The following is a 20,189-nucleotide window of genomic DNA, read 5'->3' as shown; positions in this document are numbered from 1 at the left end:
TGTGTGTGGCATACTCTTCTTCCCATGATTCAACTCCTGGCGCTGATTCCATCCATAACCAATTGCTTCAGTGGTCAATCCTCCCCAATGACAGCATCTCCTCCAAGTGTGAAACCATATTTCGCTCCAAGGTATTTTCCCCTCTCAATGGAGAGACACTGTTGTGGTTCCTGTCCTTAAGCCTGGCAAGAATATGTCGTTCCTTGATAGCTACCAGCCCATCAGCCTGACCAATGCTCTGTGTAAGTTATTTGAAAGGATGATGGCTCATCGGCGCAATTGGGTCCTTGAATCGCGGACCTTTTCTCCCCCTAACAGTGTGGCTTTTCGGAGAGATGGGCCCCAATCAATCATTTGCTTCCATTGGAAACCGCAGTTTGGCAGGCCTTTTCTCAGCGCCACCATCTTGTCACAGTTTTCTTTTATCTTCGTAAGGCCTACAACACAACTTAGCACAATCACATCCTCCTTATACTCTATGAATGGGGTCTTTGGGGCCCTCTCCCGATGTTTGTTCACCAGTTCCTGTCCCACTAGTCAGTCAAGAGTCCTAATTCGCACTGTTCTCAGCTCTCTGCGGACCCAGGAGAAATGGCGCTCCACAGGTCTCTGCACATTACTTGCGAAAGCACAGTTGCTTGTGTTTGCTTCAGTGTAAAGCGGACTTAAGAAATGTAAACAGTTGCGACGTCACACTCATCAAAAAGAGTGTTTTGTTACACAGCATTTCGTAGTCTTCGTCCTAAAGCCTTTCGTATACTCTGCTGTCTGCAGACGCTTCTGTGCGCCTGCTGTGTTTTGTTGTAAATGCATTTTCTTAAGAACTAAAGTTTTATTTTGCTGTTACTCTATTGTTTATTTTTTATTGTTGCAATATCATTCTGAAGTAGCATGCTGAAGTAAAATTATATGATTGGGTAGTGTGTGTTTTTCGGAAATATCTCAAAGAACAGACACCATGCAGAATCCGCAGCTGTGAAATGTTATATGTAAATTGGAGGTGATCACTGCTATCAACTGCAGTGGAACATTACGCGGACTCAGTGGCAACAAGCGAAAATGTGTACCAAACCAGGATTCAAACCCAGCATCTCCCGCTTACTAGGCAGGTACATTAACCACTGCGCCATTCATTATCGCAACTGCGTGGACTGTCTCAGCAGGCCTCAGGACCGATCCACATTCACATCAAGTGCCACCTATCTGCAGTTCCTGTCCACTGACTCCATGTTCATTACTCTCAGATACCCATAGGAGATCGGATGTGTTTGTGCATCCCCACTGAAGAAGGTAGATCCATTGCCCAGCTATGCATATTAATTATATATGACTGCATGGTGTCTGTTTTTCCAGGAAGATCCAAGGACTTACACCTGAGAGTACAAACCACTTTCTGGGGGAAGGAAAACAAAAAACCACCCTGAGAAGACGTAACCGAGCGAGGGGTGTCCTCTAACACCCGAGACAAAGAATGTGGGAGGGCATATTTAGAGTGAAAGGTCAAAAGACAGATGCAGTCCAGCAAAATATGGAACACCTTGAGTGGACCCCCCACAACTACAAAGGGTGGGGAGGTTCATGGACCAGCATTTACTTGTACCTGTGAATAAGCGTTTATAGTGAGCAAACAGAAGAGAGCATATGATATGTTTTACTTTTTGGCACTAAAACATCATTGTGGAAAAGTTGATTAACCTGTGTTCAGTACAGCGTGATGGAAAAAGAAACATACAGCTTGATTTATTTTGCATAGGAACCACGCTGTTGGTCATGAAAGCAAAACGACATACACAGAAAACTGAGGGTCTGAATTTTTGCACAGGTGTGAAAGAAGTGGTGGATTTGCCTGATTTGTGATTTACAGCTGTGAAAATAGTTTGCTTTATTCCACATGGACGATTTTCACCTTCTGCTAGCTGCTATTGAATCGAAGATTTCAAAGCAAGATGCAAGTTATCAATGATCCTTATCAGCAGAAGAGAGGCTGACATTTTTGCTGCAATTCTTAGCAACAGGTGACAGTTACACTACCCTCAAATATCTATTTCATGTATTGACCTCACCTTTTTCCCAAACAATTTCGTATGTATTTGTGAAACAATCATTAATTTTATAAAGATGAATGTGAGGGAAATTCAGTTGTGAAAAATTAGTAATGTAATGTAAGAAATGTGAAAAACGAGGGTATTTTCATATGGAAAAACATGTATTCCATCTAGGAAATTGTGTTTTTAACAAGGAAATCCAGGTGGTTCACACATCCAGTTAGCATGGGCTAAAAGTGTAATTGTGGGTGAGTTCAACAAAACATACCCATTTAGTTGTCCCTTGATGCAATGGGTGTGTCGTTGTGGAAACTTGCTGGTGTAACTGCGTGGAAAAATTAAAAGAATGCAGTTACTATTCAGCAGATAAGCCCTGACACAATGGGAGAATCTTGGCCCAGTGACTCAAAAACCATGTTTTTATTACTTCATAACTGTAACATCTGTCTCAGTGGCTCAGCCAGCCATCGTCGTGGCTGTCAGTCACTGCATCTTCAACTGCTCCATAAAAACACAAATTTCTTAAAGTCCAGCATCAGTATCATCACAGTCAGCTCCTACCATGTCCATGTCCCACAGTTTTGCTTTCCTTCTATGGCACACCATTGGTGATGAGCAATTTATCTCCCTTCCTGCAGAGAGGACACACACAGGCACTAATATCCTTACATGGTTCACAAAAATTGATCTTCTGTCTCGTCCTCTCACACTGCTAATGTTCCCAGCACACCCACTTAAAACTGCAAAGACTGGGGCACCCTCTTCCTTTATGTGAAATAAGAGTATCCTCGGACAAGGTTAATATGGGTAACTACTATTATTTCTTATAATGCCCAGCATTGATTCAATGTCTTCATTTTTAAGCCAATTTTTAGATTTTAATTTTATATTTTGGGAATGTGTCAAGAGTTCAATATGACACACTTAGTTTCGTGCTCATTTGTGTATACATCATTCATCTACCTCACAATACTTTAGATTGTCTGTTGGCAGTGACGATGTCATTTTTAAGTAAAATCTATAAAAGTAAAGCTGTTCATATCATCTAGTTACCAGAGTGTTATTGGCTGTCATATGCTGTTCTTCCATTTGAAGATTCCAACTCGATTTCATAACACATTGCCAACATCCTTTCTATATTGTGTGTAAGATAAGCAGTTTGTGAATAATAATCATTGAACTTTGCGAATGTTCCTCACCTAAAACAGCGCTTCCATGCTCCAGATGTTTGGTTCTCATATTCCACTGCAAATTGAGCAAGTCAGATGTTTGCTAGGTATTGCTATTTTTTATGCTTGCTGTTGTGTTTCAAAATTTAATTATATAAAGACAGAGCTGAAGAGTTCACTTTGAAATTACTTTGTAGCCCTGTTGGTTACAAGACTCCTTTTTTGGATACATACTGTGCAGAAGTTACTCTTGTATTTGTTCGTAAGTGTCTAACCAGTAGCGCTTCAGCTTGTTATACTAGTGTCATTTGTCTTTGTTAAAACTAATTTTCTTTAGTAAAAACGCTTTTTACAACAGCACAATATTTATATGGTTTGTATAATGCCCTCAGTTCCAGTAAATTGTCTGTTGCAATAAAAAGTTACTTTATTTTCTAGGCAAGGGGAGGACGAAGGCAATCGTCACGTCGTGGACGTACACCAGTCAGTGCAAAGAAACCTAGACTAGCTGAACCACGAACCAGTGAAGACGAAGACGAAGACGAGGAGGAGGAAGAGGAAGAACCAGAAGAAGGAGATGAGGAAGATGAAGAGGAAGGAGGAGATGAGGAGGAGGATGAAGAGGAGGAAAGTCAACCAGAGAGTGACGAAGAAAATGATAAAGCTAAAAAGAAGAAAGGTCGTGGAGGAAACACCGCTGTGCGAGGTGGAAGAGGTCGTGGGAAAAAAAATACTACCACAAACATACCACCATGTGCTTTTGCAAAGGACAAGGGAGCTGAAACAGATATTTCCTCTACAACAGGATCAGAAAATGCATTACCAACACCAGTGGAGAAAGAATTCACTGTAAGTATTTGGAGTTTGTGTGGCTGATATGTGAAATATATTTTTCCCTCATGACCGCGTTATATAATTTAGAAATATTAGAACTGCACTTCCTTATATTGCTAATGTTGTAATATGGTGTAAGGGTTGGTTTGGTGGACATTGTAATGCTGTAGTGTGCCTGTAGACTTTGACCTTCTTTGCATTAACTGTGTAAAAAGTTATTTTGTTTCTTGTCAGATGTGAGGAACATACATGCCATTAATGCTTTCCTCATTGGGAGTTATGACTGAGAAGGTAGTGACTGTGTGTTTCCAATTTTGACATCAGCTCTTTTGAGGTGGTTGTGTGTTCTTAATCTGTTGTTATAATTTGAAGTACTTTTCTTCTTGAGTTGCTGGCTGTGTAAAATGGTTCTCTCCTTGAAGCTGGATGCAGTTGGTTATGAGGATGCAGGATATTTTAGTAATATCAGCAATCCAGAGGTTGGCTTATTGGGATACAAGCTTCAGAAAAATTACAGCAGCTAAGTTATGTCTTAATTAGTTTGTTTTGTATTTTCTGAACAAATGTTACAGTCTACCAGTAGAAACTAGCGGATGACATTTATACAGTATAAATGTATCCAAGGGCTTTTCCCATTTGTAGGTTTGCATGTATTGATTGTTATGACACACAGGAAGTGCATACATTTCGTATATTGCTGTTATATGAACCTCACAAGTCAGTGCTTGGTTTCCTGTTCTTAATGGAAATGTATTGTGCTGTTTGACAAACAATAGCTGAATATAATCTGCCTATATACTAAATATTTGAGTATTTCACAATTTACTGGTCTCTAGGAGTAAAACTCCCAGTACAGCTGACTCATAAAAGTAAATGACTGTACACAGTCTTTGGAGCTACACGCTCTTTTTTGTCAGGAAAGAGAAGAGGAAACAGTGGTTGGACATAGAATCATCCATTCTGCTACATTTCCTTTCATATTTTCCTCATTCCTTTGTAGGAGGTGGGTCACTTTTAACTTGAGATCTAAAAGTTTTCGTCCTCATCAGCATAGAATATTTCCTCTTTCTTTCTCCCCTGGAGAAGGAACATGTGACCCTAAGTACAGTCATCTGTTCCAGTGTATTAGCTGTGCTGGAGGAGAAACATAAGCTCGTGTGCTATGTTTTTATTTAGCTTTCCATATTGTGGTATGAAAACATGTTATGATAATAAGGTGGGAAAGAAAATGAGGCCAAAAAGTTATTGTGAAGCATATTTGCTTAAGAAACTAGGCCTGTGTCAAGTGGTTTGGTGGTCCTGTCTTTAGTTACATTCTTTATGTCTGTCAATTTGTGCTCATTCTGTGCATGCTTAGGGAATTTAAAATAGCAGTCTTTGGAAAAAGTGGCACTGTTGTTTGTGGTACCCTGTAGGGTACATTTAGAGATGTTGTGTATGAGGACTGTGTGACGGTTCGGGTATCATGAATGTATATTTTGTGACCTTTAGAATCAAACACTAAGGTGTGTACCAAGATGTGTAAATAGCTAGATTTTCCTCTTTAAATATGCAAATAAAACGGAAGAGAAAATTGTCAATTTTGCTCATGAAGTGCTGCAATTTTTACTCTTAATTTCACATAAGCATCGTGTGAAAACATAACACTGACATTTTTTTTTTTTTCCGGGACAACTATAGTGACAATAATCTCGGGTTAGGTGAGCAACTAGAAAGTATTGAAATAGGGAGAGCAATGTAGTGCACATAGTTTAGGTAACCAAGTGACATTAGTAGTATCATAAAAATGACACCACTTCAGTGAAAACTTCTAAACAGCTAAAGTCTTCAGAAACCTTATAACATTTTTCCTTGGCTCATCTTGGTATCTTTTGTCCATCCACTACACAGTTTTGCATGATACTTGTAAGAAAGTTGCTTAATTCTTGCAGTCTGTAAACTCTCAAAGAAGACAATAAGTGGTTAGATTCCTTAAGTGTAAAACTGACTCAGACACAAATCTAGTCAAGTTAGTGAAAATGAAGATAGCATTTAGGCCACATGTCATCAGTTGTAATCTGCATTATTAGATTCACTCTTCCACTTTTGTTGTGCATAAGTTAACTGAGAGTTAACTGGAAATACTGAATGGTATGGTATCTTTCTCTATTTACCAATAGCAAAAATTTTCTTGGTTAGAGAATATCTATTGTTGAATGTTCCTACAGTTTTGATTACTTATGCACCATTATTGAAATTCGTTTGCTAGCAGATATTTTAGCTGTGAAATTGTATTGTAGAATGTTGATGGCACATTTTGTTATTTGTGTTATCCTGTTAAATTAATATGTTACTACTGTATGTGGTCTTGTGCATTTGTTATCTTATATACAATTTTGTCATTCTTTCTTACACTGGACCCCAAACAATGGCTTGTATCAGGAGCTGCAAATTTTTTTCCTAGCATATTTTACCTTGGTCAATTTATTTAGCAACTCTTCTTTCAGTATTTGACGCACAGTTTTTGCTATCTGCACATGGTTTGTTTGAAGTATATACTTCGATCTTATCTTCAATTGTAAACAGTAGTTTGGGATTTCGGAGAGAAAAGACTAGCACAGAATGAAAAGTTTAGATCAGATTGGTACAATTCATAATACTGATAAAACAAATGTCACCCTTAACTAAACCTCTAGTTGTTTTCAATCATGCAAATAACAGGCAACACAGGTTTACAGAATCTGAATATTTTATACAAAGCCCACATGATGATTATTGCTAGACAAGGAAATTCATGATTTTTGCAGTCTGGAGCGTTTGTGGTGTTGAAGGCAGACTTCCAGAACCAGAAGGATCCTCCGATATGGAAGATTGATGGAAAAGCCTTGTTGCAGAAATATGTTCCATTTGAACAAGATGGAAAAATAATGTACAGGAATACATCCACTGTAAGTAGTTATCACAAATATTTATTTTGTACATTAAGTGAAATGGATAAATTTAATTTAATATAAGTTTGTGAATGTTACAGGGTATCTTTTTCCCCCAGTACTAACTCAACAGATGAAGTAGTGTGTGCCAAATTGGCACTTTTGTGGGGTTTACAGGAAATATTTCACCATCTCTACTCTGCGCTATTCATAGCATAGCCTACTTCATCTGACCAATCCAAGACTACACAACAAATGTTCTCATACTGAAGCTATGTTGGCTTAAAGTTTATAGGATAATGCAGTCACCAGAAATGTAAAATATAAACCTGAGAGAAAAAGTACAATAAAAATCCAGAGAAAGCAAGTAATTGAAATATATATGAATTTTTTAGGTACGCGTTAAGCATAAACATCGAAGGTTTAATTCTATAGTGAATATTCAGTCAGCTATAGCAGCACGCTACAATAGAGCACAGTGAGATATGAATAATCATAAATGGCAAGGTACTAGATATTGTAATGCGTCCCATCAAAAGAATGAATTTGTAACAAAATGGACTTTAATCCTCCCGAAAGCTAATTGTTTTGTTGTGGCACATCAGTGGCCACAGCAGGGACACATTAAAAGACATTAATAATCAGAATTTATGATGTTAACTTGCATTAAAACTCGTACTTGGCCAAAGATAGTTCCATTACATGCCAGTTTTGGATTTCTTTTAGTCAGGTGCAGAACCATCATTAGGGACTGGATAAGCTTGGTGATGGTGGACCTTGATAATATGATGTGTAATACCACAAATAATATGCATTTACACAGGAACAGTAATCGGGCTTGGTAATAAGAACTTTAGATTGGAAGGTTCGACTTGGCAAAAACAAATGCACATAGGTGCACAGTTGACATGGTACCAAACCAGTCACTTCTCAATGTAATTAGATAGCTGAATTATAAAGGATTTCTTTATCCATGATTCAAAAATTCAAACATTTTTGAAATTAAGTAATCTTAGAAGGTGTACAACTTTGCTTCCATTGTTTTTTGCCCAACATTTGAGGCTTTAATGAAACGAATTGGTTACACATGTATCATTCAAAGTATTTTCAATAGCTGGCCACTACTTTCTCCCGTCTTTCGGGCAGTGTACGAACCCCACGTCAAAAAAATCATTCATCTTTTGAAACAATCCACGTATTGATCCAATTTGTGACTTCTTCATGAGATCGGAAGTGTTATCCAGGCCATGCGCCATTGATCTAAACAGGTTATACTCAGAGGGAGCAGTGTCTGGAGAATACAGCGGCTGGGGTAGGACTTCCCATTTTAACGTTTCCAAGTATGTTTTGACCTCTTTTGCAACATGGCCTCTAGCGTTGTCGTGCCGCTTTCTGTATTGCGGCCGTTTGTCTTTTAATGCTCTACTCAAACACATTAATTGCGTTCGATAATGAGCACCTGTGATTGTTTCGTTTGGGTTTAACACCTCATAGTACACGACGCCGAGCTGGTCCCACCTAATGCAGAGCATGATCTTGGAGCCATGAATATTTGGTTTGTCCGTCGACGTGGAAGCATGGCCGGGATATCCCCATGATTTTTTGTGTTTAAGGTTATCGTAATGAACAAATTCTTTGTCTCTGGTCTCAATGCGATACAGAAATCGCTTCAGTTTTTTGCCTCCGAAGCAGCTGTTCACAAACACTCAAACGCCGTTATACGTCTCTTGGTTTCGGTTCTCGTGGGACTCAAGTTCCTTCTTTCTGAATCATGCCCATAGCCGTGAGACCTTTTGAAATGGCTTGCTGTGTCGCTTCGACTAATCCTGCCAATTCTTAGAGTTTGATGAGAGTCTTCACTCAGCAGTGTCTCCAATTCTGCATCTTCGAGAACATTCTCTCTCCCCCAAGGGGGTCCACAACTCTTTTGTGGATATGTGCGTAGCGAGCACAGGACCCCAAGCTAATGTGGCCCTCCTTCCTTTCTGGGCTGCATACCTTCCTTCTCCGCATCCTTCCCCATCCCCCATCTTCGGCCCCCCTCCCTCCCCCTCACCTCTGCCTCTTTCCTTCCCTTTCTCCCCCTCTGGGAGTATGTTTTGTGCCTACGTCCAGAGATGGACGCTTGAAAGTGTAATACAGTCTTTGCTTTCTCTGCTTGCAAGTCTTCGTCCTTCCTTTGTCCTTCTCTTTTCCTTACCTCTTCTCTTTGCCCTTTTCTCCGCTGCGGCATTTGAGACCTCTCTTCTTTCCTTTCCCTTTGTTTTTTCCCTTTTCTCTTTTTTCCTCCCTGTGCGTGTCTGAAGGCCGACCCACGCATTTCCATGCGTAGCCGGTGACGGGGTAACGCGTAATTCTCCGCCCCGGGTAGACAGGTAGGACACGTATGTACCCCCTGGTAACGGCCAGGCCCGGGGAGGGGTGATTACCCGAGCTGATACCTTCCAAAAGTGCCGATTGGTCCCTCCTTCCGTTTCACAGGAGGTGTGACCTGAGGTGTGAACAATCACCTAAGGCGGGAGTGCCCTCAGAGAGGGCCCCCACAAGGAAGGAGTGCGCCATCGAGGGACGCCGGTAATCATGGGGGATACTTTCGCAATGGTTTCCTCATCTTCTACTATGTCTGCTCACAAGCGTAAGTTCAATGAGTCTCAGCCACAGCCAGTCCTTCCTTCATTGCCACAGTTCCTTGTTGTTTCTCGGTCTGACGAAGGTCACGACTTCTCCACGGTCAACCCTTTCATTATTCAGAAAGGTGTCGACGCAATTGCAGGTCCTGTGTAAAGTCTTGTTCCAGATTACGAAATGGCACCTTGTTAGAAACAGTCAGTGCCCTCCAGGCACAAAAATTGCTGCTTACTTCACTGCTACACACCTTCCCTGTCCGGGTGTAAGGGCACCGCACTTTAAATTCCTCACGTGGGGTCGTTTATACACGTTCCCTCGACGGATTGTCTGACGAGGAAATTCAACACTACCTGTCTGACCAGGGCGTAACAGCTGTTCATAGTCATGAAAAGGGTTGACACGAACATCATTCCAACCCCTAATGTCTTCTTGACATTTGATAAAGTTCAACTCCCATCGAAAATCAAAGCGGGCTATGAGAGAATTTCCGTTGGCCCTTACATCCCAAACCCTAAGCGTTGCTATCGGTGTCAGTGGTTCAATCACACCAGCCAGTCCTGTTCCAATCTGGCCAAATGTGTTACGTGTGGCAAGGATGCTCATGAGGGTGCTTGTCCACCTCCATCCCCTCGTTGCAACTGTATGGGTGACCACACTGCTTCCTCTAGAGATTGCCCCATTTTTAAAGACGAAAAGCTCATTCAGGAAATCAGAGTGAAGGAAAAGATGTCGACCTTTGCTGCTTGAAAATTATTCGCCAGTCGAAAGCCCACTGTGCCTCAGGCAGGAAACTACAGCACTGTCCTTGCCTCTCCTCGGCCAACAAAGGAGGCGGCCACGCAGACTTGTGATCTCACCTTTAGTGCCACGGTCGTCAGATCGGCCAGCGCAAAGATCGCCCGTTCAGCCTCCCCACTTTCGCCTGCTCACTCTATGGCTCACCCTTCATTGGGTTCTGCTAAATCTCGAGCCCAAAAGTCAGACACCAAGACTTCCAAAAAAGAGCATACTCGTATAGATTGTTTACGTACCCCAACTTAAAACCATTGGTTCCTCCTTCATCTAAACACCATGTTTCCAAGAAGGCTAATAAGAAACCCAGTTCCTCTCCGTCTCCGCCAATGGTTCTGCTAAATCTCGAGCCCAAAAGTCAGACACCAAGACTTCCAAAAAAGAGCATACTAGTGAAGATTGTTTACGTACCCCAACTTACAACCATTGGTTCCTCCTTCATCTAAACACCATGTTTCCAAGAAGGCTAATAAGAAACCCAGTTCCTCTCCGTCTCCGCCAAGGTGTGTCTCGTCTACAGCACCATCTGGCGGTAACCGCCCTCGGCCGTCTTCTGTGTCGCCGAGGCGCACTGCTGGCAGCAGAGCGTTGGTGGCAGGAGCTGCTCCTGAACAACCTATGGATCAGGATCTTCTGCCTTCATCTGAATCCCGTTCCATGCTGTGGGTCGCAAGCTCTGAGCAGTCGTTGAATTGACAGCAACCTTGGTCACATTTATCCATTTTCTGTTCACCCTATGTCCATTATCCACTGGAATATCCGCGGCATTCGAGCCAATTGGGATGAATTGTCAATCCTCTCTCGATCCTACTCGCCGGTCATCTTCTGTCTTCAGGAAACAAAGCTGCGTCCCCACGACTGCTTTGTTCTCCCCCATTTTCAGTCCGTCCGATTTGATCTCCCCTCTGTTGAAGGCACTCCAGCACATGGAGGTCTTATGATTCTTCTCCATGATACTCTCCATTATCACCCAATCCCCTTAAACACTTCCTTCCAAGCTGTTGCTGTCCGTCTTTCCTATACATTCCATCGTCCACATCAATGGCACGAGCTGATCTTCATCTTCTTGGTCAGCTTCCACCCCCCTATTTGCTGGTTGGGGACTTCAATGCCCACCACCCGCTTTGGGGATCTCCACATCCTAGTCCATGTGGCTCACTATTGATAGACGTCTTCCACCAAGAGGATCTTGTTTGCATCAACTCTGGGGACCCTACATTTTTGTCAATTTCTCTCTTTTGAACCTTTCGGTCGGTACTGTTCCACTAGCTCGGCGCTTCGAATGGTTCACCCTTGATGATACACACTCGAGTGACCACTTTCCATGTGTCCTTAGACTGCAGCCTCAACTGCTATATATGTGCCCTCGACGCTGGAAGTTTGCCCAAGCCGATTGGACACTTTTTTCGTCTCTAGCGACATTCGATGACCGTCACTTTCCTAGCGTCGACGATGAGGTCACACATATTACAGACGTTATTCCTACAGCTGTGGAACGTTCAATACCACGCACCTCCGAATTGCCCCGGCGCCCCCCAGTTCCTTGGTGGAACGAGGCATGCCGTGATGCAATACGTGAGTGGCGACGTGCTCTTCGCGTTTTCCGCCACCATCCTACTTTGGCCAACTGTATCCGCTATAAGCAGCTCCGTGCGCGATGCCGTCGCGTCATCCGCGATAGCAAGAAGGCAAGCTGGAAATTCTTTATTAGCTCATTTAACACCTTCACTCCCTCCTCGGAAGTTTGGAGTCGGCTTCGACGGTTCTCAGGCGCGCCTAGCTTCTCCCCGGTCTCTGGGCTCACTGTCGCGCATGATACGTTAGTGGACCCAGTCGCAGTTTCTAACTCATTGAGTCAACACTTTGCTGAGATTTCGAGCTCTTCAAATTACCCGCCAGCATTTCTCCCGAAGAAACATGCAGCGGAAGTGCAACCTCGGGCTTTCTTCTCTCAAAATCGCGAAAGCTATAATACTGTTTTCTCCATGCGGGAACTCCAACATGCACTCTCTTCTTCTCGTTCCTCCACCCCAGGTCTGGATGGTATCCACATCCAAATGTTGCTGCATTTATCAACCCATAGTTTCCGTTACCTCCTTCGCCTTTATAATCTAATTTGGACCGACAGTACTTTTCCCAGACGATGGCGGGAAGCTATCGTCGTTCCTGTTCTGAAACCTGGAAAGGACAAACATCTCCCCTCTAGCTATCGCCCCATTTCTCTCACGAGTAGTGTATGTAGGGTTTTGGAGCGTATGGTGAATTGCCGTTAACTTGGTGGATGGAGTCCCGCAGTCTTTTAACACCTGCCCAATGCGGTTTCCGAAAGCTTCGTTTTGCAGTTGACCATCTTGTTGCTCTCTCCACTTATATCATGAACAATTTTCTCTGGAAACGCCAAACAGTAGCAATATTTTTTGATCTGGAGAGAGCATACGATACCTGTTGGAGGACAGGCATCCTCCGCACACTGTTCTCTTGGGGCTTTCGAGGTCGGCTGCCCCTTTTTCTTCGCGAATTTATGGCAGAGCGCACATTTAGGGTGCGGGTGAACACTACTCTCTCCCGTACTTTCTCCCAAGCAAACGGGGTACCCCAGGGCTCCGTGCCAAGTGTTGTACTGTTTGCCATTGCCATAAATCCAATTATGGACTGTCTCCTTCCCGATGGCTCAGGCTCCCTCTTTGTGGACGATTTTGCGATCTACTACACCTCTCAACGGACCAGCCTTCTTGAACGACGTCTTCAAGGATGTCTCGATCGCCTCCACTCTTGGAGCATCGCAACAGGCTTCCGCTTATCTCCCAGTAAGACCGTTTGTGTTAATTTTTGGCATCATATGGAGTTTCTTCCACATTCCTTACATCTAGGACCTGTCAACCTTCCGTTTTCGGACATCGCTAAATTCTTGGGTCTTCTGTTTGACAGAAAACTGTGCTGGTCCTCCCACGTTTCCTATCTTTCGGCTCACTGTTTGCGATCCCTCAACACCCTCCGTGTCCTGAATGTTATCTCCTGGGGAGCGGACCGAGTGGTCCTTCTCCGCCTCTATCGCACCTTAGTGCGCTCGAAATGTGACTATGCAAGCATAGTTTACTCCTCTGCTCGGCCGTCTATTCTTCGGCGTCTCGACCTATCCACCACCGTGGATTATGTTTAGTGTCTGGAGCTTTTTACACCAGCCCTGTGGAAAGCCTTTATGCTGAGACTGCTGAACCTCTGCTGTCCAATCGGTGAGCTGTCCTTTTGAGTTATGCTAGCCATCTGTCTTCCATGCTTGCTAATCCGGCCCATGACTTTTTTTCGACGCCTCCTTGGCTTTAGGGTATGCAGGCCACCCTTCCTTCCTACTACCACCAGGAGTCCGCTTCTGTCAACTGCTCCATTCTTCCCTTCCGCTTTCCTAAAACGTTCTTGACAACTTGGGGTACAGCACCGCCTTGGCTCCATCCCAGGGCCTGCCTGCTCCATGACCTTTGTCAATTTCCCAAGGATGGTACCCCTTCACTTGTTTATCGTCGGGCATTTGCTGCTCTATGTGCACAAATGAAGGATGCCACATTTATTTACACTGATGGCTTGAAAACATCGTTAGGTGTAGGGAGTGCCTATATTGTTGGCGACACCCCAAATCGATTTCGGCTTCCCGACCAGTGTTCGGTTTATACTGCGGAGCTTTACGCTGTTCTCCAGGCTGCCCAATACATCCGTCGCCATCAGCGGATACAGTATGTTATCTGTTCAGATTCTCTCAGCTCGCTCCTCAGTCTCCAAGCTCTGTACCCTGTCCACCCTCTGGTCCACCGGATTCAGGACTGCCTCCACTTTCTCCACTTGGGGGGGCGTCTCTGTGGCATTCCTCTGGATCCCAGGACACGTTGGTATCTGTGGAAATGAGGCGGCCGATATAGCGGCCAAGGCTGCAATCGCTCTTCTTCAGCCAGCTGTTCGCACGATTCCCTACGCCGATCTACGGAGTGTTTTATGTCGTCGTGTTACTCTTTTATGGCACTCACATTGGTCGACACTTCCCAATAATAAATTGCGGGACGTGAAAGCTCTTCCCTGTGCTTGGACCTCTTCCTCCCGAACGCGTCGTTGGGAGGTGGTAATTTTAACTAGACTCCGGATAGGGCACTGTCGTTTTAGCCATCGACATCTTTTAAGTGGTGATCCTCCCCCACTCTGTCCCCACTGCTCTCAGCTGTGGACGGTAAGACACCTTTTAATTGAGTGCCCCTATTTTACTCCGTTACGCGCCCGTCTACAGCTGTCGCCTAATATAGCTTCCATTTTAGCAGATGACACGTGCTCAGCTGATCGTGTTCTCGACTTTATAGTTGTTTTTTTAAGCTCTCCTTCTATTTTTAGTTTCTCCAACTTTTTGAGTTTCGTTCCCATTTCTGCCTTTTCCTAAGTCACAGACTGGGTGCTAATTACCATAGCAGTTTTGCGCCCTAAAACCATAACAAAAAAAAAAAAAAAAAAAAAAAAAAAAAAATTCTCTCCTCCACCATTATGCCGGTCTAAGACATTAAAAACACCATTCTTAAAGTGTTGAAACCACTCACGACATTCTTCCACTAATCCTTACCATATGTACTTGAGAGCATTTGATGAGACTTAGCTGCTGTTTTTTCATATTGAAATAAAACAGTAACACCTCCCACAAATGATGAGAATTAGGCTCGTTAACGGACATTTTCAATCAAGAACAACTTTATGATGCAGACACAAATAGACTAATGTTTGAATGAGTTTGTGTTGACCGAGGTCCAAGCTAACTGCCTGATGTCTGCGATCTGTTTCTTTCAACGTCTACTTACCGTTGTCGCCACCTGTCAGCAAACTGAGGAAGCAAAGTTGTACACCTTTTATTATTATACCAAATCACATAAGCAAGAAAAATGGCTTCCTTATATGAAGGCAGATGGAAGACAAAAAGGTAACAAAGTGACTTCACTTCTCATATTTTGAAAAAATTGGAGATATGAAATTAATGAAGTTATGCTAACTATACACATTACATTTTTGATCTGGCATGAGGAGATCATTAATTAGAATATTAAAGGATATGGGGATCTAAGATGTGCAAACAGTGGGACAGAAAGAAAAGTAACAAGGCAAATACATGATTCATTGGAGTGGCTTGCAATTAAATTGTTCCATTTTCTGTCACTCTGGTCTGAAGTCTTGGCAAGAACCACACTTGATGCACAAGTAGAAAACTGGACTACATGTGAGAGAATTGCTGTCTTACACTTAGATTAGGTTCTAAATTTCTAACAGAAAATATTATTTGTAGTTAAGTTGATTTAACTTGCATATAAAGAGAGTTGCTAAGAGAGGAATTATTTTAAGTCATGATGAGGTGTAATACTGAATAAATCTCCATTTTTGTGTACATTTATATATCTAGAAGTTATTGGAAGAGTAGTACTTTGTTTGTAGCATCAAAGATGTTGAAGTATTTACTCACAAATCAGCAGTGCAGTTTCAGATCAAGTATTGTGTGGTGTAAATATTGAGAGAGATTGGCATTTGACTTGTTTGTGGCACAACAATGTTGGATTTGAATGTAGTATTAGCAGTCTTGTGACACACAGATGGACTTTTTCTTTAAACCATTATTGTATGCTTCTTTTCAGTATTCTGGTTGGTCTACGGTACTTAAAGATAGATACTATCCTGCCCAAATTGCTTTTAAGATGCAGAACAGGAAGGAAACAGTAGTTGAATTTCTCAGAGACAAGATTAAAGTGTGAGTATTATTAGTCACTCTTTGCTTGGTTGTGATTTTTTAATCCATTTTTACCATAGGCCACAAAGTGCACAGTTTAGTTGTACAGTAGGTTCTATACTGTCTGGCTGTTGACTATCGGACCTACTTAATTATCATCACAGTACTTCTCCATGACAGAATGAGGATTAATTTATTGTACTGCTGTACTTTTCCAAAGCTTTAGCAAGTGAAAGCAGCCTTTCAAAATGTTTTATTTGTATTTTGCACTTCTAGCACATGTGGAGTCACAATTAAGGTACACAGTATACTGTTAATATTGACTAAATTACCAAAAACACTCTTCATCAAATAACCCTTGGAAGCCCTCTCTCAGTGCTCACAAATAATGAAAGCAGCTCTGTTGGCAACCCTGTGTTCTTTGTTTCCTCAGTTGCATATTAGACATCCAAAGTATGTGCATTTTTAAATTATTGTTTTGTGCAGTCTTTTGTTTTTCAAGTACACTGTCCAAAATGGTTGATAAATGAAAAAAAAAAAAAAAAAAAAAAACTTGTAGTGACTGTGGATCAGGAACTACACGCCACACTGTGACTGGGATATGGGTTAGCAGCCAAAATTATTGCTTTGGAGCTAGGGGCAGAAAAAAGTGCTGTAAAGATAGAGCAGAAATTGAATAGTAGTATGCTTTCCAGGCTAATGGAACTGGAGTAAAAGAAAGAAAGAAAATGTTGAAAGGTGAGGATAACGAAGTTGACAAAGCTTTATTTTTGATCCATGAACATTTAAGAGGAAAAGATTTGCCTGGTACTGGGCGGATATCGCAGGAAAAAGCTCTGCAATTTCAGCAGCAAATGGATTATCAGAATTTACTGCCAGTGATGAATGATTGGATCGGTGGAAAACAATTCATGTGGCAGATTACCATTACCGTATTTACTCGAATCTAAGCCGCACTTTTTTCCGTTTTTCGTAATCCAAAAAAACCGCCTGCGGCTTAGAATCGAGTGCAAAGCAAGCGGAAGTTATGAAAAATGTTGGTACGTGCCGCCACAACTAATTTCTGCCGTCGAATATATGTAGCGCTACGCAGGCATGCAGTTTGTAGGCACAAAGATAAATACTGGCGCCAAAACCTCTGCGTCAGTAAATAAATTTTTGAAAAAAGGTGGAAGACGAGGTTTTTTCTCCGCCGCGAGTTTCGACCACTGCATTTTCATACATTATCCAACGAAGTAAATACAAATTCCGTATTGTTCATCTTCGAATGTAGCACAATTTCAGTGTACTACGAAAATCTGACTGGCAAGACTGTTTGGGATGTTTGTCAATAAGGCCAACTCTACGTTCTGAATTTTTTCCTATCTGTGAGAAGAGATGGTTGCTAATAGGAACCTGATGAAATTTGAAACACATACAGTATTCTCTTCACCATAAGAATAATACGAATATAAACATTTTGCCATGTATTCTTTCGTGTTTGCTGTTCTCTCATTTAAATCCTGTCTGCCTAATAAACTACGAAACTAGAGTGAGACAATAGCAAGCGCGAAAGAATATACGTATCGTGTCATGTTTATATTCGTATTATTCTTATGCCTAACAGTGATACAGTCAGAAATGAAGCACGGCAAGTGACTAGATTTTTAAATCAAAGATGGCTCTAATTTCTATGCAGAATTTGATGTAATAAAGAAGCGGCCGCAAAGATTTTCAAACGGAGAAAAATTCTCGCCTAACTCTCGTTCAGAACATGTTCTATCATACGCAGTCTATTATTTGATTCTTGTTGATCATCATCAAAGAAAGCAGCAGTGTAAGTAACAAAAAAAAGCAGTCTCTTGCCATTGTTTCCCTACTGAGACGATTCCTTTTTTTATTTTTATATATATATATATATATATATATATATATATATATATATATATATATATATATATATATATATATATATAAAAACAAAGATGATGTGACTTACCAAATCAAAGTGCTGGCAGGTCGACAGACACACAAACGAACACAAACATACACTCAAAATTCAAGCTTTCGCAACAAACTGTTGCCTCATCAGGAAAGAGGGAAGGAGAGGGAAAGACGAAAGGATGTGGGTTTTAAGGGAGAGGGTAGGGAGTCATTCCAGTCCCGGGAGCGGAAAGACTTACCTTAGGGGGAAAAAAGGACGGGTACACACTCGCGCGCACACACACACATATCCATCCACACATATACAGACACAAGCAGACATATTTAAAGACATTGTCTTTAAATATGTCTGCTTGTGTCTGTATATGTGTGGATGGATATGTGTGTGTGTGCGAGTGTGTACCCGTCCTTTTTTCCCCCTAAGGTAAGTCTTTCCGCTCCCGGGACTGGAATGACTCCTTACCCTCTCCCTTAAAACCCACATCCTTTCGTCTTTCCCTCTCCTTCCCTCTTTCCTGATGAGGCAACAGTTTGTTGCGAAAGCTTGAATTTTGTGTGTATGTTTGTGTTCGTTTGTGTGTCTGTCGACCTGCCAGCACTTTGATTTGGTAAGTCACATCATCTTTGTTTTTAGATATATTTTTCCTTCGTGGAATGTTTCCTTCTATTATAACTATATATATATATATATATATATATATATATATATATATATATATATAATTAATTGTACGCGGCGGTCGCGCGCGCAAAAGCAAGCCATGCCGCGAGCCGCGACAGGCCGTAAACACGCACTATGAGAATGCGACAAACAATGCATGACACAGTGCAGTAATGCATTTTCAGCTTAAGAGTGACACAAACACCTATAACAAAGAAAACGGCACTTACCAGCTCAAAGCAAAATAAGCAATCGATTCAAACCAGACGAAGCACGTGAAAAAGAATGGGCACCCGTATAAATACGGACGGAGCGCCTGACGCATAGCAATGGCTACGTGGTAAAGCTTAACTGCTAAGCTTACGACTCGAACCAAACTACTGTAGCTGTATCGTCATTCATTCGACCTAAATTGTGTCTCATATTACAATGGACCAACTTTGTTTCGATTTGGAGGTGCGGCCTAAAACTTTTCTGTCCCCTTGAATTTCGAGTCTCAAATGTCAGGTGCGGCTTAGATTCGGGATTTTTTTTTTTTTCCCCTTTATTTCGAGTCTCATTTTTCAAGTGCGGCTTAGATTCGAGTGCGGCTTAGATTCGAGTAAATACGGTAGTGAAGAGGCTTTATCTGCTGACAGTCTGTACTATTGTTTAGACATTTTTGAAGTTAATTGATGAGGAAGGAATTTCTGGCAAGCAGTTATACACTTGTGATTGCATTATAATTACAGGATGCTCACTACAAAAACACGCTTCCAAAAAGGAATTTGGAACATCCTGTATTTAAAAAGAAAATTAAAGAATGAGTTACCATATTGGCTCGCAGTAATGAGAGCAACAACCCCCAGTTTAGGCTTACATTAATGGAGAAATCATAGAAACCTAGAGCTTTCAAAAACCAGAAAAATAAGGAATCATTGCCCCCACTCACCAAAAGAGAGCATGGATGAATTCAGAAATCTTTGAACCAGGTTTCAAAATGAATTTATACCAGCTGTGAGAAATACTGGACAGACAACAATTTACCAAGGAAAGCTCTGCTGCTTTTTGATAATGCACCTTCGCACCCTGCCAGTGACAAACTCCCAGATAAAAATATCAAAGCATTATTTGCGTCACCAAATATGACTGCTCTTTGCAGCCTGTGGACCAGGCCATCCTTGAATTGCTTGAGTATTGTTGCCATCTGTACAATTCATTGATACCATTGATTGATCAAGATGAAGGTGACTGTGTAACTATTCCAAAGAGAATTTACTTGCTAGAGGTCATAAGGTGATGGCTGAAGAGTGGGAAGAGATTCCATGCATATTATTTGTATGGTCTGGAAAAGTTATTTTAGACCATGAAGGTGCACATTTTAACTTTGAATCTCTGTGTGAAACTAAAGTCAAAGATGGAAATAATATTGATTCGTTGCTCAAAAATCTACTAGGCTCGAAGGATGTCGATGTAAATATCCTAGAATGGATGGCAAAAGATGAAGTT

The 20,189-nt window shown here is 41.8% G+C and overlaps 1 protein-coding gene across 1 annotated transcript in view; it reads left to right on the top strand.

Moving 5' to 3' along the window:
* Positions 1-20,189, top strand: part of LOC126175871 (nucleoplasmin-like protein ANO39) — a 42,911-nt gene that overhangs the window by 20,844 nt on the left and 1,878 nt on the right. Inside the window, exons 3-5 of the mRNA XM_049922893.1 lie at positions 3,653-4,063; positions 6,835-6,975; positions 16,026-16,138. Of these exons, the coding sequence (XP_049778850.1) occupies positions 3,653-4,063; positions 6,835-6,975; positions 16,026-16,138 (665 nt within the window). The remainder of the gene's footprint in view (positions 1-3,652; positions 4,064-6,834; positions 6,976-16,025; positions 16,139-20,189) is intronic.

The sequence above is a fragment of the Schistocerca cancellata genome, chromosome 3 (genome assembly GCF_023864275.1).
Source record: "Schistocerca cancellata isolate TAMUIC-IGC-003103 chromosome 3, iqSchCanc2.1, whole genome shotgun sequence".
Classification (NCBI taxonomy): domain Eukaryota; kingdom Metazoa; phylum Arthropoda; class Insecta; order Orthoptera; family Acrididae; genus Schistocerca; species Schistocerca cancellata.
The sequence above is the reverse complement of the archived record's forward strand: the minus strand, read 5'-3'. Positions and strand labels throughout refer to the sequence as shown.